This window comes from Rhipicephalus sanguineus, chromosome 3, assembly GCF_013339695.2.
Source record: "Rhipicephalus sanguineus isolate Rsan-2018 chromosome 3, BIME_Rsan_1.4, whole genome shotgun sequence".
Taxonomy (NCBI): domain Eukaryota; kingdom Metazoa; phylum Arthropoda; class Arachnida; order Ixodida; family Ixodidae; genus Rhipicephalus; species Rhipicephalus sanguineus.
The window spans coordinates 106,931,983-106,947,921 of record NC_051178.1 but is presented as its reverse complement, the minus strand read 5'-3'; the positions used below and the strand labels follow the sequence as shown (position 1 = coordinate 106,947,921).

Genomic DNA, 15,939 nt, shown 5'->3' with positions numbered 1-15,939 from the left:
CCCATGATATGGATCCCCAACTACGAGCGCAGGAAGCCGATCACAGGCGTCAACGACGCCAAAATGACGCAGAACTTCGAGCTCAAGAAGCGGAGCCCAAGCGTTAGCGTCGCCAAGACAACCCTGACATGAGAGTGACTACTTGACATGAATGTCCCGCCGGCACTCATCGATGAGCAAGGGCTCTGCTGTAGTCGCATGGCCTCCGAGATGGCGAGCGTGCGAAAATCACACTGAAACAGTTGATGCAGTAAAGCGTCGCCTTGCGCGATTGTGCGCTTCTGCCATGCAACATTAAATGCATTAAGGAGACTCCTTCCACTACATGGCATTTATGTAGTGTTTTTTTCCGAAGCAGTTGCAAGTAACATCGTGGCTTTGTGGTAGGACACCTGCTTGCCACGCAAACGGCCCGGGTTCGATCCTCAATGGAACCGAAGATTGTTATCGTTTATTTTATTTGCATCTTCCTCAATTTTTCGGTCACGGATGATTTTTCGCTCACAAGCAACGCCGTCGCCGACACCGGAATTTCTGCGACACAAGCTCTCTAATGCTATCGTATTAAAACGAGCTCTCACTGTGCCGGAACACACCGGACTGTGCGTGCCTGCATGCTCGGTAACCCTGTGCTCATGGCCACTCTAGTGACCAAATCATCTCGAAATTGACATCCTCAGTGCTGCAGACACCTTTTTCAGTACTGCTGACCTTTTAAGAAGCAGGAATCTAATTCCACAAAGCAATATGTCGGGCGAGTTGGTTTCTAGCTTCAATATTTACAGCGCAAGACGACACCACAGAGAAGAAAGCACACAAGACACACGGAGTGCTGTGTCTTGTGTGCAGTGCTCCGTGTTAGAGGTGTGCACGGGCTCCGGGTAGCCTGAAAGCCCGAGCAGGCCCGCGGGCCGGGCTCGGGCGGGTCGACGTATTTTCACCTCGGGCCCGGGCCTGGCTCGGGCTACTTGGAGTTTTATCGGACCGGGCTCGGGCCCGGCGCAAGGCCCGACTCAAGCCTGAAATATAGAGAATGATCGGGAATTGTTTTCATGCACGCATACAGCGCCTTTTCCGCGACCGCCCTTTACCGCTTTTCCTTTCCATTCGCTACTTTAAACAAAAGGGGAGCAGGTAAAGCACTGCCTCTGTTGCACTTCGACAAACAGAGAAGTAACAACACCTGAGCTACTGACGGCACCATGCGACTGTTCGCTTTAGATATATGAGTGAAAATGCACGCGACAGCGACCCGACGTAGATCACCTTCGTGCTAGCTGACGCTTGCATGGGCATACCCCATCCACGTGACGGCTTTGGCAAGCGAACTCCATTGTTGCTGGCATGAGGCCGTCTACTTGTCATTTGTAAATCTGTGTAATAGAGACTGTTCGTCGTGTGTCGCTTGATCGAATTCGATATGCTCAATAAAATCCCAAATTACCGGAAAACGATGTTTTGTTTTCGCAGCGAACCTTCAAAAAGCCGGGCCGGACCCGGGATTGTGTTTTCGTACGTCGGGCCGGGCCGGGCGGGCTCGCAGCCCTTTGCCGTCGGGCTCGGGCGGGCTTTCGTACGGGCTCGGAAATACGGCCCGTGCACAGCTCTACTCCGTGTGTCTTGTGTGCCTTCTATGTGGTGTTGTCTCACGCTGTAAATATGGAAGGAAGAAATCTAATCCTGCATTCTCTATGCAATTATCGGGCAAGAAGCCGGATCTACAATTGCATAAGGGTCTCATTCGACGGGTCGCAACTACTACTAGTGGAACAAAATTATGCAATATGTTTTTAACGATTGTGAAAGCTGACGTGGAGGAGAATAAGCGGACAAAGTTTAAGAACTATGAAAAATTTATTTTTTTTAATTATGAGAACTTTTCCTTATTCGGTGTTTTCATGAAGTTAGCCCAGTCTTATCTGTTTATTTAAAAGTTATATAAATAAAAGCTTTAGCAGTTTGATAAACAAGTATGCTTAGAACGTAATGCAGAATCATTTCCGCTCAATCACAAGCCTTTTTTGAGATAAAGACCTGCAAACTAGGCGAAAAAAACGTTTCCTGGGTCGATTTTGAGTTTTTATAAAAACATCTACACTACCCATAAAAGCCAAAAATTACTGAACACAAGCAAACACATGAACATATTTAGTTAAACAAATTCGAGATATGTACATTGAATATATTTTGTGTAATTCATAACCAAAGTTGGCCAAAACAGCAGAGCAGGTAACCATGGTACTCCACCTCTTTATCATTATTGATTTCCTGCGCTTCGAAAAAGAATTTTGGCAACAAAATCAATTGCGCATCTCTTCTTTCCACTCATCAGGCTACAATATATAAAATTTTGAAATAAATGTAAAAGGGCGACCGGCCATCCTTTGTTCGATCGTACATGGAATCACCCTATATCACATTTATTACACTAGTTAAAAAACAACAAAAACGTCCCCTATGCTTTCCTTGGCTTAACTGTCTGTTGGATTCTTTTGGCTATACGCCCACAGAGACACACATATAAACAATGAGCAAATGTTACAGTAGCGAGACATCTACAATTCTGGATATTGTCATGTTCTCATTAAAGCCTTTAATACACCAAACTCACTACACGTCTCGCATGGATTTACCGTAGCGCAATCTACTCAGAATGTTGTTTCTGTGTTTGCTGTGCTACTATGCCTGGTAGAGTCAGTAGACCGTCCAGCAGCCTCGTCGGCGTGGAGCTCCATGTGGCGTGCAAGATTACGCTTGTGCTTGAATGGTCGCACGCACAGGGTGCACATGAACCTGGGTGTGTGACCCCTGGAGTGAGCATCCAGTCCACCCTGGCTGGCAAAGACAGCTGAGCAGATGATGCACCTGGTGGACACAAGACAAAGCACTTTGGCACTTGTGTGACTATTATCGTTAGTAGCAAAAACAAAAAAGCCCTTTTGCATGCCAATTCAGCCAAGCATCACCACAAAAAGAATATCAGTAGTACTTCTTTTTGGAGCACAATCACATATCCCTGTTTGAAATGATAAAATTACTTATTTCAAGACATAAAAAAGTAAGAAAATTTAAGCATTGAAACATAACTTTTGTTTCCAGCATTTGATACAATTCAACTTTCTCTCCTCAATGCAATACAATTCTTCAGAAATTATTTGAGATCTTTCATAAAGAGAGCATATGCTGGCAAGAGATACCTTGTTTCTGTATCTGCTCACATTCACCAAGAAAACAAGAACGCTATAAAAGAGAATGTTACATGTGTGTGTCATGAAGGAAAGCAGATGACTCTTTAAGCAGGGGCGTAGCCAAGGGGGGGGGTTGCGGGGGTTCAAACCCCCCCGAAATTTTTCAGTTTTGCTTGCGTATATATACATGCACACATACAAACGCACGCACGAACCTACATAAAGTATGGTTGAACCCCCCCGAAAAAAATTTCTGGCTACGCCCCTGTCTTTAAGGGCTCGTTTTTCCTTGTTAGACACAATATTAATGGGCACTAACAGACAATAACATCAAGGAAAGTATAGGGGGTGTTATCTGCAGTATTTAGAATATAAATGTGAAGAAAGTAAAGTGGACGAAAAGATAACTTGCCGTTGGCAGGGACCGAACCTACGACCTTCAAATAACGCGTCCGATGCTCTACCACTGAGTCCTTAAGAGTCATCTCTTTTCCTTCATTCATAGCGAGGGTCTCGTTCTGACACACTTGATGCCTGTCAGGTAGTATGCGAGGGATTATTGGTCAGCTGCCAGTTCGTAAAAAGATCACGTGCTAGGTGACGCCAACAGGCAGAAAAAGAGTGTTCCGCACTCGCCGCCATGGCTGCGATTGGCGCTGACTAACACTCCCAGGTTTAAATGCACATATGTACCCCATAACGTGGACGGGAGGATGACCGCCGCCGTAGCTCAGAGGTAGAGCATCGGACGTGTTATTCGAAGGTCGCAGGTTCGGGCCCTGCGGGCGGCAAGTTATCTTTTCGTCCACTTTACTTTCCTCATATTTATATTCGAAATACTACAGATAACACCCCCTATACTTTCCTTGGCGCTATTGTCTATTAGTGCCCATGTGTGTGTCATGAACTTCGACACTGAAATTGCAAAACATGTCATTATTATAACAAGGATGGCTTCAAAGATCTGAATTTATATACGAAAAACATATGTTAATTTGTCACTCATTAACTTCAAAAGTTGGATGACTTGAACTTTCCACCTAGTCCTAGCACTATAAAATGGCTTTGAAGGAGCACTGCATCCCAACATTATGCATGTTCCTTTGTTTTGTGCTTGCTTATTATACATATAGCTTAATAATGCCTGTAGTGCAGTGAACAAGCCAAAACGAATGTCTGATATTTTATTCTGTTGCTGCAATCAGTTTCCACACTGACAGCACTGTTGGAAGTCAGCAATTTTCGGAAGTGAATTTGATAGAAAGACACAATACTTAGGCCACTTACTTTGTTTGGTTGAGTGCAATGACCACATTTCACATTGTTATGGCTCCCACGTACTCAACATACTATTAATATTAAAATGTGTTTTAGGCTTTTTTAAAGCTATGTATATGTCTCAGCAGAGCGCAATATAACTTATGCATTGAATCTCTTTGGTTTCCACGTGTTAGTTTTTGCAGTTCTTTGTACATTCCCCTTTGAATGAAACCATAAAAGCATTGCACTGAAAAACACGGTGGGAAAATTTGGACACAAGGTCCCTTTAAACTCTCGTTAATTCAGAGACGTACTACAGTTGAACCCCTCAATTACGAAAGCCCTCAAGAACGAAATTGTCGCGGCAACGAAGAAATCTGGCATTCCCGGCAAATGTCCATAGGGTTCAATGCTTTTGCACCCTCTCAACAGCAAAGCGATTTTAAAAAGCACTCACACAATAACAAAAGTTTCAGGTAGTGATCCACATTTTTTCCAACCAATGAGCTAGTTGGGAACCCAGAAGTTCGAAAATTGCAGCACCGCTCATTCCACAAGTCAGGCACGTGCGTTTCCACCAACAAGCATCTGACTGGACTGTTACTTCGGCCGCCGTAATCCAAAACTGCTCAAGCACGCCGGTTTCGCGACTTGTCTGCACACCTCGGTAGCCTTGCTGGAGACGGAAGCGAGTGTTTCTTCTGCAAGCACCGATGCCCTGCCACCACTAGCTGAAGCATGGGATGCACTTTGTCGTGTTAATGGAGCGATACCAGACACTGTTGAATTGCACGAATTTTTGTGTGCTGACACCGACCTGACTGTGCACGAATAGTTTAGTGACGACACTATCATCGAAAGTGTGCACAAAGAATATGAGTGACGACGAGAGTGAGGAAAGCAACAAGACGCAAGAAAGGCAAGTAAGATTGCGCGAAGTTCTTGGTGCTTTTGACATCATTTGCACTTTCCTTAACACCATCAACAATGACAACAACGAAGCTACGCAAAGCTTATTAAACTGCAAGGCTCGAACTGTCACGCTCCTTCAAAGCAATGTGAAACAGAGCGATATAAGCGACTTCTTTCAATAAATTTTGATTGTGCGAAGTAACTGGTGTGCGTATTTTTCTATTTTTGCAACATCAAAATTTTCACGAGAATAAACAAAAATCACTTCCCCTGCAATTTCGTTCCTGAGGGGTTCAACTGCCCTATATGGTTGCAACCTATTCAATTCGGATTACCTACGGGCCGTGATGAGTACACACTGCCTCAAATATGTACTGGAACAAAGCAAAAGCTGTGCTAGCTTCAACTGACACTGAAGCAGCAGTGTCCACAGTGCCATAGCTGTCTGTGAAAACTGTACAGTAGGAACATCACTTCACGCCTATTCGTGTCTTTATCTTGTGTTTATTTGTGTATACTGCAGCGTGGGACGCCACATTGGCCAGGTCCCATCAGAATTGCATTGTCCTCATCCAAACCTGTAAGCCTGCATCATATTCGTTGACTAGATCAAGACAGATGGATCAACTCACTGGCGAAAATAATCGAGATGTGTGTGCAGTGGTGAGAAGTTTATCCAGAATAATGATACACAGTAGGCTCTCATTAAGCGGAACCTGAAGGGACCAGGAAAATATGTTCCATTTAACAGGAGTTCCATTTACTAAGAGATGAACAGAGGTGCAAAATACAAGTACAAAACCAACCATATTAGAAGAAGCTGTTCCATTTAAGCAGCATTTCCGTTTAGGAGATTTCTGTTTACTGGGAGTCTACTGTATATCTTGAAATAACGCCACATTGCAAAGGAACATATATACCCAAGTATTAATTTTTCAACTGTTATTTTGCAAGTGGATTGTTTTTCCTTCTCTGTAACAAAAAAAAATCTGCTGTGGTGTAGTGGTTAAGACATTCAACTTGGGAACGAGATTTCAGAAGTTTGAATCCCTCACTTCGGGCAAGTTTATTTTTCCTAGGCCGAAAATTTGAACAGCACCCTTTACTCTATTGTGCAAGCTTGGTAGGAAGTGCAACGCACACCAATAGGTATAGGTACAACCGTCTCTATATAGCAGCAGATGCAGAATTTCAATGAAGCGGGCTCATTTTTGTTCGGCAGCTCACAATACGTGAGCACACATCAGGGAAAGCCACACGAGTTGATCGTCCGCTCTGCCACTATGTTCCCCGCCAGGGTGTTGAAATGGTTGATTGGTTTATGGGGTTTAACAAATCAAAATGACCCAAGCTATGAGAGATGGCATAGAGTGGAAGGCTCCGAATTATTTCAACGACCAGGGGTTCTTTAACATGCACTGAAATTGCACAGGACACAGGCCTCTAGCATTTCACCTCCACTGAAATGCAGCTGCTGCGGTCAGGTTCGAACCGGTGTTCTTCAGGTTAGTAGCGGAGCACTGTAACAACTAAAACACCAAGGCAGCTTAAAGGAACCCCAAAACAGTTCCTTGAAATTGTGTCAGCATTGAGGCGGCAGTATCGTCCTATCATTCCCACCACAAATTAAGTGACACACCTTGTACCAAGACACTTACGGGAAATCACGTTACCCTCATTCTCAGCACTGCTTTTCCTCCGTAGCTCATCAAATGTACAGCCATCACTGGCGACGCCAGTGCAATGATGGGTTGAGCAGCGCTTTCCTCTGCATGGCCTCTGAAATCAGCTCAGGCAGCATGCATTCACGCTACCGGATCACGGAGGCCACAAAGAAAGAAGCACATGCTTCTTTCTGCGCTGCCAAATGCCACAACAATACCAGCCATTCATATTTCATTCTCCAGTATGCCCATAATCTGCGAATGTCAGGAAGTATGTGACCAAACTAAAAGAATATGAGATTACTAACTGATAAGCGCAAGCACGGGCAATGTGATAGTGTATTCAAGGGCGAAGTTACGACCACAGATGCACAGATTCTGGAATTAATTGGATAGCGAGAACCCGATGCTCATTTTACCAATGAGCTGAAGCAGAGTGTACTGTAGAACGCTCTAAATGAAACGACTCTGCAATCCAGTCACCTTACACATGTCGCAGCTTTAGATGTCACCAATGGCTAGATTTGTTGCCCACAATGCAGCTAGGGAAATTCATGGCGTCTGAGAAAAGAAACCTCAAGAAAACCACTGGTCACGCAGCTCACGTCAACCCGTACTAGCATGTTGTAACACAGGCAGACAACACTAGCTGTCCACTGGAGGCCCTTAATTAATTCTGGTACTTAACTGTGATTGTATATTCTCTTTCTGTTACTGCTTTTGGTAAACAACAATTATAAGGTGTTTCAACTATTACGAATAGCATCTGTTCAGAATTGGGTTAAAAAAACGGTCAGTGACGTAAATTTGACATATCCAATCAGATCAGTTGCCAGTAAAAACCATATAATGGGATAATGCTACATACAGTAGACTCTCAGTAAACGATAATCTGTTAAACGGAACAGCTGCTTAAACGGAACAACTGCCTCTGATACGATTGGTTTCGTACCTGAATTCTGCACCCCTGTTCTCTTGGTAAACGAAACTCCTGTTAAACAGAACATATTTTCCTGGTCCCTTCAGGTTCCATTTGACGAGAGTATACTGTATATAATAAAATTGGCAGTTGAAAACCCATGGCGGAGTTGCTGCGATTTGTAGCAATTTACAGGTTTAAAGTCTTGTAATAAGTTACACACTTTACGCAGAGAGCTTAGATCAGTCTGCAAATGCTCTTTTGGACTTGCTAAACTAGCTCAATGCATTTGTACAAAACCGACAAAACCATTCCAGGATCCCTTTAAGTTTGAAATGCTTCTTAATATCGACGCTGTGCAATATTGCGCAGTTGTGGTCAAGTAGTGGTCAGCTACTGCAAAACCCTTCATGAATTAATTGTGGGGCTAGTTGGTCTTGCATTACAGAAGAGATAAATTAGCACAAAGAAGGACAACTGACAAAAGAAAAGAGACAGAAAGTAGTGCCACAATCACACCTGCTGAATAGTGAGAAAAGGTTTGACGCCTGATTTGCACGAATATGCACACGGAATGATAAGGAACACTTCAGGTATTAAATAGTTGTGTGTGTAGCAAGCCTTTGTTGCTTTTCTTGTGCTAATTTACCTCTCTTGTAGTACTACACATTGAACCGGCAAGGCCTGCTCTGAAAGAGTTCAAGCTCGATGGGCCTTCCTAGTTTAGTTAGACTACAAGTTTTGCACAATGAACTGTTGCCAATACTTCTTGGTTGCAAGCTCCGCTCCAAGCCTGCAAAATTCAGTGGCCCGAACCTTGAGCCCGACAATGCCTTGCTGGGTTATGAGTGCACCCACCTGAGCGGCTCCGCAGAATGCTCCTCCTGCATGTGCTTGACGAGCGCCACCTTGAAGCCAAACTGACGGCTGCACACATCACATGGGAATGGCTTCTCGCCAGTGTGCCGGCGCATGTGCGTCGCCATGTTAGACTTGTGGCTAAAGCGGCGACCACACATTGGGCATGCAAACGGCTTCTCGCCCGTGTGTGTGCGCTGGTGCCGCTCATATCCAACACGGTCAGTTGCCACAAATGGGCAGTGGTCGCATGGGAATGAACGTCGCTTGCTGCCAGAAGGTGCCCCTGCAGAAAATGCGACATGCGACAGTCTTTTTAAACAGAACCCACAAAGTTCCAAGGTGTTTAGAGAGAAAATTTTGCAATGCAGGTCTACACAACTTTCCATGGATTTACCGAGAAAGGACACTGCCAGTGATGGCTCCTTGTGGCCAGCAGTCTTATGTCTTGGTTATGCATTCTCATAAACAGAGCAACGAAGAGAAGTGAGAGCATGCACTTTATCAAAACAGATGCTAACATGGCTGCAACAGGAGCTAGTTGGACTACATGCTGCCAGGCATTGCAGAACACAGAAAGACACTAGCACATACTAAAAATCTTAACATAGGAGTCTGTATGTAAGATGTGCTTGCATACAAAGAAATAAATCAGTTGTCAGTATGCACAACACCCTATGAGTGTCTTTCTGTTTCTGCCCAAAAAATGGCAGGAAAGGGAAAATGGAAGTTTGCGATGAAAAAATCCGTAAACAAGGGGTGGGTGCTCGAGCCGATGTTTTGACAAGTGGACTTGTATTCTGTTTCAGGATTTTTCTTTTTCTGTGTTCTTTATCAATACCTGGCAGAATTGATAGCAACAAGGTGCATAAAAAATCTGTTCTACGAAAAAACGCCATCCTACATGCCTGCTTTTATCTAGCTAGTCTGCAAATACAGAAGCTCCCACAAGTGAGCTGGTTGGAATTATGTGTTTAGTCTCATGAAATTGTCTATACATTAGCTTTCAATTAAAGAGTTGGCCAACGATACAATGCAACTTTTTATGTTTAGTAACTTCAAGGTTAGTTTTTTAAGACATCAGGTAGTAATGACCCAGGTAACGGCTTTTTAAATTGAGCATTGTGCATTGTACAGTAGAAAATATATTGAGAAGAACCACACAAATATTGCTTCCATCTTGAGAATCATCAGTTTCTTCAGCATTAGAATGGGTTGTAAACCTACACATAACACAAGTACATATTTGAATACAAATATAATCCACTATTAGAGACATTTTATGAATACAAACTGTTGAAAATTATCCAAGTGGGGATGGCTGCATCACACACTATTGAGCAAAACACGCTAGTAAACACACAAAACAAGCGCAAGATCTGCAACACTCATGGCAGCAGCAAACAGAGCTTGCCAGACTTGTGGGTCAAGCCAACTCTGAAATAGAAAAAAAATACACATAAGGCTTAACTATGACCGAATTCCCATATAAATTAATCAGCATGGTATAAAGACATACTAGCAGTTTCATTCAAGAAGCTCACCTTGGCTGATAGAACCACCTGTGATCATTGGCCTACATGCTCATCTTGGTATAGCACAAATAAACGTAGACAGTTATTTAATTTTCTCATTTTTTCCAAGGTTAAAAGCATAATTTTTGAAGGGTTAAAATAGCTGGCTTGACAAACTGCAAGGTTAATCGAAAAAACTCATGGAATAAGATTTAACCACTCACATCAGTGCACTTGTTCTATTTGAAGAAATGAAGCTATACGACAGTGAAATCGTACCAATTTAAAGGTACCGTATGCGCCCACAAAATGCAAGTACGAGTTACAATTGTATAAGTTAACGTCATCGTAAACCATCACCGGGAAACCATAGTGCTACAACAAAGAAACATACATATCGAAGCACTTGTATATTCTCGAATGAAATACCAGCTAGATCATGCAACAATCGTACATAGTGTTATCCTTTGGGAATATGTAGAAGAATGGCCATTGTATTTTATAGTAGACTTTCAGAAAATAGGACTACGGAGGTGTTTGTCCCGGCAAAGTAAAAATTTCTTGATTACTTGCAAGTTTCAATATCAATGAGCGTGGTAAAGTTCTCAGGCCATATCCCTATAAGAAAACTGTTGGCTGTATTAATGTGCGTTCCATATCTATCTACAAAAGTGAATGTGAATATCTACATGCAGCACTATAATCTTCACATGCCGAGCTTTCATTGTGTGAGAATCTTTGGTTGCCATATTATATATATATACATGTACATGTATATATATATATATATACACACTAACACAGAACGTTTCCGAAATACATCAACATCACCCAGGACATTAAAGAATTCAAGCAGATCCCACGTATTGCGTGGACTGATTTCATGCAAAGCATTTAGCAAGTAGCTGCCTAGGATGTATTTTTTTACGGGTGTGCGACTATTCGAGTTTCGAATTCGAATCGAATAATACGCAATCGAATAATTCAATTCGACTTTTGAATAGCTATCATTCGAAGTTTCGAATAGTTCGACAGGACCAATATCTAAAACATAACAAAGGCCAATGGTGCAACTTAGTTAGGGCCGGGGTGGCTAAATCTAACACTAACGTCGTAACAGTAGGGCCTTCATTCAAACTTTCATCGATATCTTGGTTTAAAAGCGAGCGCATGTTTATTTTAAAGAAGATTATGTCATTTCCGCACGTAGAAAAAAAACACGAGAAACCCGTCATGCCTTTCACAACTTCATTTCCGAAACGGGGGCATGGACTTCTTGCATAGTTTGGTCATGTACACCGTAAGTGCCATAAAACGTCCAGACTTTGCCCCGCGAAGCCCTGAGTGATTGGCTTCACTTGTGGAAACCTGTTCCTGCTGTGCAGTCGCCACTGCCACACTGCACCACTCGTTCAGGAACTTCCATCGTTCCAACACTCAGTTAAAACGCTGCTATGAACAGGTGCCCTAAGATTTTTGGGCCCGGAGCCCTCATGAAAATGAAGCACAACATTTCCGCTGTCAGATGAGCCATAAACACCATAACATCACAGTGACAGAGCCTGAAGCCAGGTCATATGGAACAATTTGTGTTTCTGCACGACAATTTGTAGTCTTTCGGTAGTTGTCACTCACCGCGTAATGTGCTCAAGGACATGAGCAAACTTCATTTCTTTGTGCTTTCTTTCAACTTTCAAGAACATCTTTTGTATTCAATATTTGATTCAATATTCGATATTTTTGGCCACTATTTGGCACTACTCGAATCAAACTCGATTCGAGATAAAATTTCCCTATTCGCACACCCATAATTATTTTACTTTGAGCCAACTCTTACAAGGTGGATCAACGTTTTAGTGTAAATGTGTGATATGGTGGGCTTACCAGACACGTTGACTGCACGGGTGTGTAAAGAGTCGTTTATGGTACGACATTACAGCACAGACATCACTCTTACTGAAACGAAGTGTTAGCAGCGTCTGTTGGCGTATCCCTGTGGGGACGAGCAATGCTAGACTACCATGTATATTCGTGTAGTGGCTGCACCCAGAACTTTGTGCAGCTATTACAGAATATATCTAAATATTATCTATGTATTAGCCGCAGAAGAATATTATACCTAGTTATCCGCCGTGCGATGCAAGAATGCCAAAGTATTTTTTTTTTCTTTTTGTACAGGGGCAAAACAAGGCAGCCATGCCAAGTTTTCAGCGCCTCCAGGTAGCAAAAACACAGCCTTCGAAATACAATGGCTGCCTCCGAGACGCTGCATCCACCAAACACCGACTAGACGGCTGAAGAGGGCGTCCCTTGTCAACATGTGCTACGGTGTGGGGTGGGGTTTCCTTCAAGACAGTGGAGAAAAGCTTCAGGTTAATGGGAATCTTAAACAAATTCGTTGAAATGGAAGATGACGTCATCTGGAACAGAGGCGATATTGAGGATGTGACGAGTAAAGAGGACGAGGATGAGGAATAACATTCCAGCAACCGCGTGAAAGTGACAGAGGTTGTTTTTTTGCTTCTCCCAGAACAAGTGAGTACTGTAGTTCAATAAAGGTAAGCAGTGCTGAAAACTTGAAGGGTGAACTTGTCAGCTAGTTGGTTGATCATATTGCTACGACAATATCGTAGGTGAAACAGCGCTACGTGTGGTTGTATGTGTGCCTTTTCTGTCCTGGTCTTTGCGCTGTTTCACCTACGAGTGCTGAAAACATGAGTGAAAAAAATATTCTGTCTCTTTTTTTCTCTGTGTAATGGCCGCATCCGCGATTTTCACCTCAAATCTCGGGAAAAAAACCTGCGGCCATTTCACAAGTGTATACAGTATAGCTTGTCGAGTCATAGGAGTGCGTATGTATTGTTTATTACAGTCTTATAAAGCGGATAGACAACACTGCAACCACAGTTGACATTAGACAAGCACCACCACCACAACTGATGTTATGCAACAATTGATGTAGTAAATTTATTTAAGACCTGTATCGCATGGTTGCTAGATAAGGATCATTGCAGCATGCTTGTCAGTGTTTGTGCGCTACATTAAAATTACCAGCTATAACAAATAGTATGTGTTTCTCTTGTTTAACCCACACAAGGTATCCTGTAAAGTTTCACTGTTCCTCGGTTGATATAAACTGAATCAAGTATGGTGCATACTTGGATACCACAAACTGTGGTAGGCGGGTATGCTCCACATGTGGTGGGGGGAGAGAGTTGCATGACACACGACAGGCATATCATGTTATTCATACAATGACCTGTCAATCATAAAAAATTCACCGCCAGATCCACGAAGTGAATGATGTTAGAGGAGCTTGCTCGGAGATGATCGGGTAACCCGCGAAGGCTCCGTACACATTCCTCTACCGTCATATATAGACGTGACAACGTTGTTATACATTCATTACATCCACAATGCTTATTAATTCACGGTTGGATGCACTATATACATTTTGATGAAGTATATATACATTTGGATGAACTATAAACATTATATATACACAAAAGTTGTTGTTTTACCAAGTTCAAACACATTCCTCTACGATTGTATATAAACGTGACAACGTTGTTATATATGCATTACATACACAACGCTTATTAATGTAAGGCTGGATGCTCTATATACATTTTGATGAAGTATATATACATTTCGATGAACTATAAACATTACATATACACAAGAGATGTTGTTTTACCGAGTTCAAGAAGGGCGTCCCTCGATGAGTTCGGGGACTGGTTTCCCTTTAAAGAAGATTGCTTTATGATGGATGAACTATATGCATTACATATACACAAGAGATGTTCTTTTACAAAGTACAAGAAGGACGTCCCTCGATGAGCTTGGGGACTCGTTTCCCTTTAAGATGCATGCTTTATGATCAGTAAAGTATGTTGCCAAGGAATCATCGATGATGGGACGCAATAGAAAGTTCGAGAAGGCAACATCGATACAGGTGCCCCTGATGGTGGTGGGATGTTTGCAGTCGTGCGATACGCATCGGAGAGCGTAACGTGACATCATGTGTTGGCTGGTTATTGGCAAGGCCAGACCTTCCCAAGCTGCTGCTGCGTTGCGAGCCTGTCGCGCTGCTGCCGTTCATGCTGCGGAGCGGCAACGAAGAGTGTTTACTTAGTGAGCTCCCGGCGAAGAGAAAGGAAGCCAGCGAAACGAGAGATGCGGCCCTCGAGCAGTCGCGCTTGCGCCGAGCGTGGTGTGTGCCGCCTTGAGCGGCGGCGCCATCTAGTGAGCATTCTTGAAATCACCAGAGAGAGCGCAGCTGTGCCGAGCGTGGTGTGTGCCGCCGCGCCGACGGTCACATAGGTGAGGACAAGGCGCGAGCATAAGAAGCTTGGCGAGCAAGCTCCTAAAATTATACAGTCATGTCTTCCTATGCCAATTTTGGTATACTATACAAAGTGAAGGAGGTGACCATGAGAGCACCAAGATGTAGGTGCATTCATAGATAAACGGATGGATAGATCCATCGGCGGTACCCTTTCGTCACTTTCGTTTTCTTTTACAGCGAAAGCTGTTATGAGATCATTTCACCGGCCGTATTTGGTGCCGTAGTTCTCCGCCGCCGCCGCCGGTGTCCGTAACCAGTATCGCTCGAAATAAGAAAAAAAAAAAACTAAATAAGAAAAAATTCCAGGATGGAACGAGGTTCGAACCTGGGCCCTCTGCGTGGGAGCCCAGTATTCAACCTCTGAGCCATGCCGGTGCTTGAAACTGCTTCGCAAAAAGGTCCTATACAGGCTTCATGTCGGGAAGGAACCACATTAGCATATGCAATATAGCGTGGTAAAAGAGTAGAATAAGCACCAAGCGTCGCACAACGCGGATTCTGTAACCAGGCGTCACACAATGCGAATTGCGCAACGAGTAGGTTGTTGAATGCTTCCAACCCATTACAAAGAGCTCTGCCATAATTCTTCATCGTCATCACGCACAGCATCAACAAAGTGCGCATAATGCCTTACATGCGTTTAGCAGGTACCACGGCTGTCTGTAGAATCACGAAAAATGGCACAGTGCCTACTGCCCTACTTCTCAAAAATTACAATGATTTATAGCGTAGTGGGTTCCTCGCAAGTGCACTTCTGTTGGTTGCCAAGGAAGCCCATAAGGCTCCCATGATCCATTTCCTCAGGGTCTCAATAAAGTCAATTCTCTCTCTCTCTCGCTCTACGTTTCTCCGGTTAAAGTGTGTTATAAAGCATGGTGGGACAGTTAAATAACGACCGGGCGCCACACAATATGCATTACGTAACTAGTGGGGCGTTTAAAGCTTCCAACCCATTACAAAGGGCGCAACCATAATTATTCATCGTCATCAACCGCCGCATCATCAAACTGCACATAATCGCTTACATATGGTACCTCGCTTCTCCGCAGAACAACGAATAATGTCGTGCTGGGTGCTTCCCAACTTCCCAAAAATTACGCTTTGTTGCGTAGTGGGTACGTTGCTAATGTACCTGTATTAGTAGCCACAGGAGAGTTTATAACGGGCTCTAGAAATGCCGCTCTTCCAGCTTTCGCTGTGACTGTGCTGCGCTTTCCGCGCAGGCCTGGCGTTTTTTATTTCATAATTACTATGCTTCGATTAAATATTACAAAAA

General features: G+C 43.5%; 1 protein-coding gene and 1 non-coding gene across 2 annotated transcripts; one reads left to right on the top strand and one right to left on the bottom strand.

Annotated features, from left to right (window-relative positions):
• Positions 1 to 2,458: 2,458 nt before the first annotated feature.
• On the bottom strand, positions 2,459 to 9,159 carry LOC119386911 (gastrula zinc finger protein XlCGF8.2DB). The gene is made up of 2 exons (XM_037654194.2): positions 8,802 to 9,159; positions 2,459 to 2,865 (listed from the first exon to the last, which is right to left on the bottom strand). The coding sequence occupies exons 1-2, from the start codon at positions 8,960 to 8,962 to the stop codon at positions 2,649 to 2,651; spliced, it is 378 nt and encodes a 125-aa protein (XP_037510122.1). The 5' UTR covers positions 8,963 to 9,159; the 3' UTR covers positions 2,459 to 2,648.
• Positions 3,908 to 3,979, top strand: Trnat-ugu (transfer RNA threonine (anticodon UGU)). The gene has a single exon. It is a non-coding gene; the product is annotated as a tRNA-Thr (tRNA).
• Positions 9,160 to 15,939: the final 6,780 nt, after the last annotated feature.

Coding starts and splice junctions, on each gene's coding strand:
- LOC119386911 (XM_037654194.2), bottom strand. CDS start 8,962: ATGTGTGGTCGCCGCTTTAGCCACAAGTCTAACATGGCGACGCACATG. Junction 2,866..8,801: donor CATTCTGCGGAGCCGCTCAG/GTGGGTGCACTC, acceptor TGTGTCCACCAG/GTGCATCATCTGCTCAGCTG.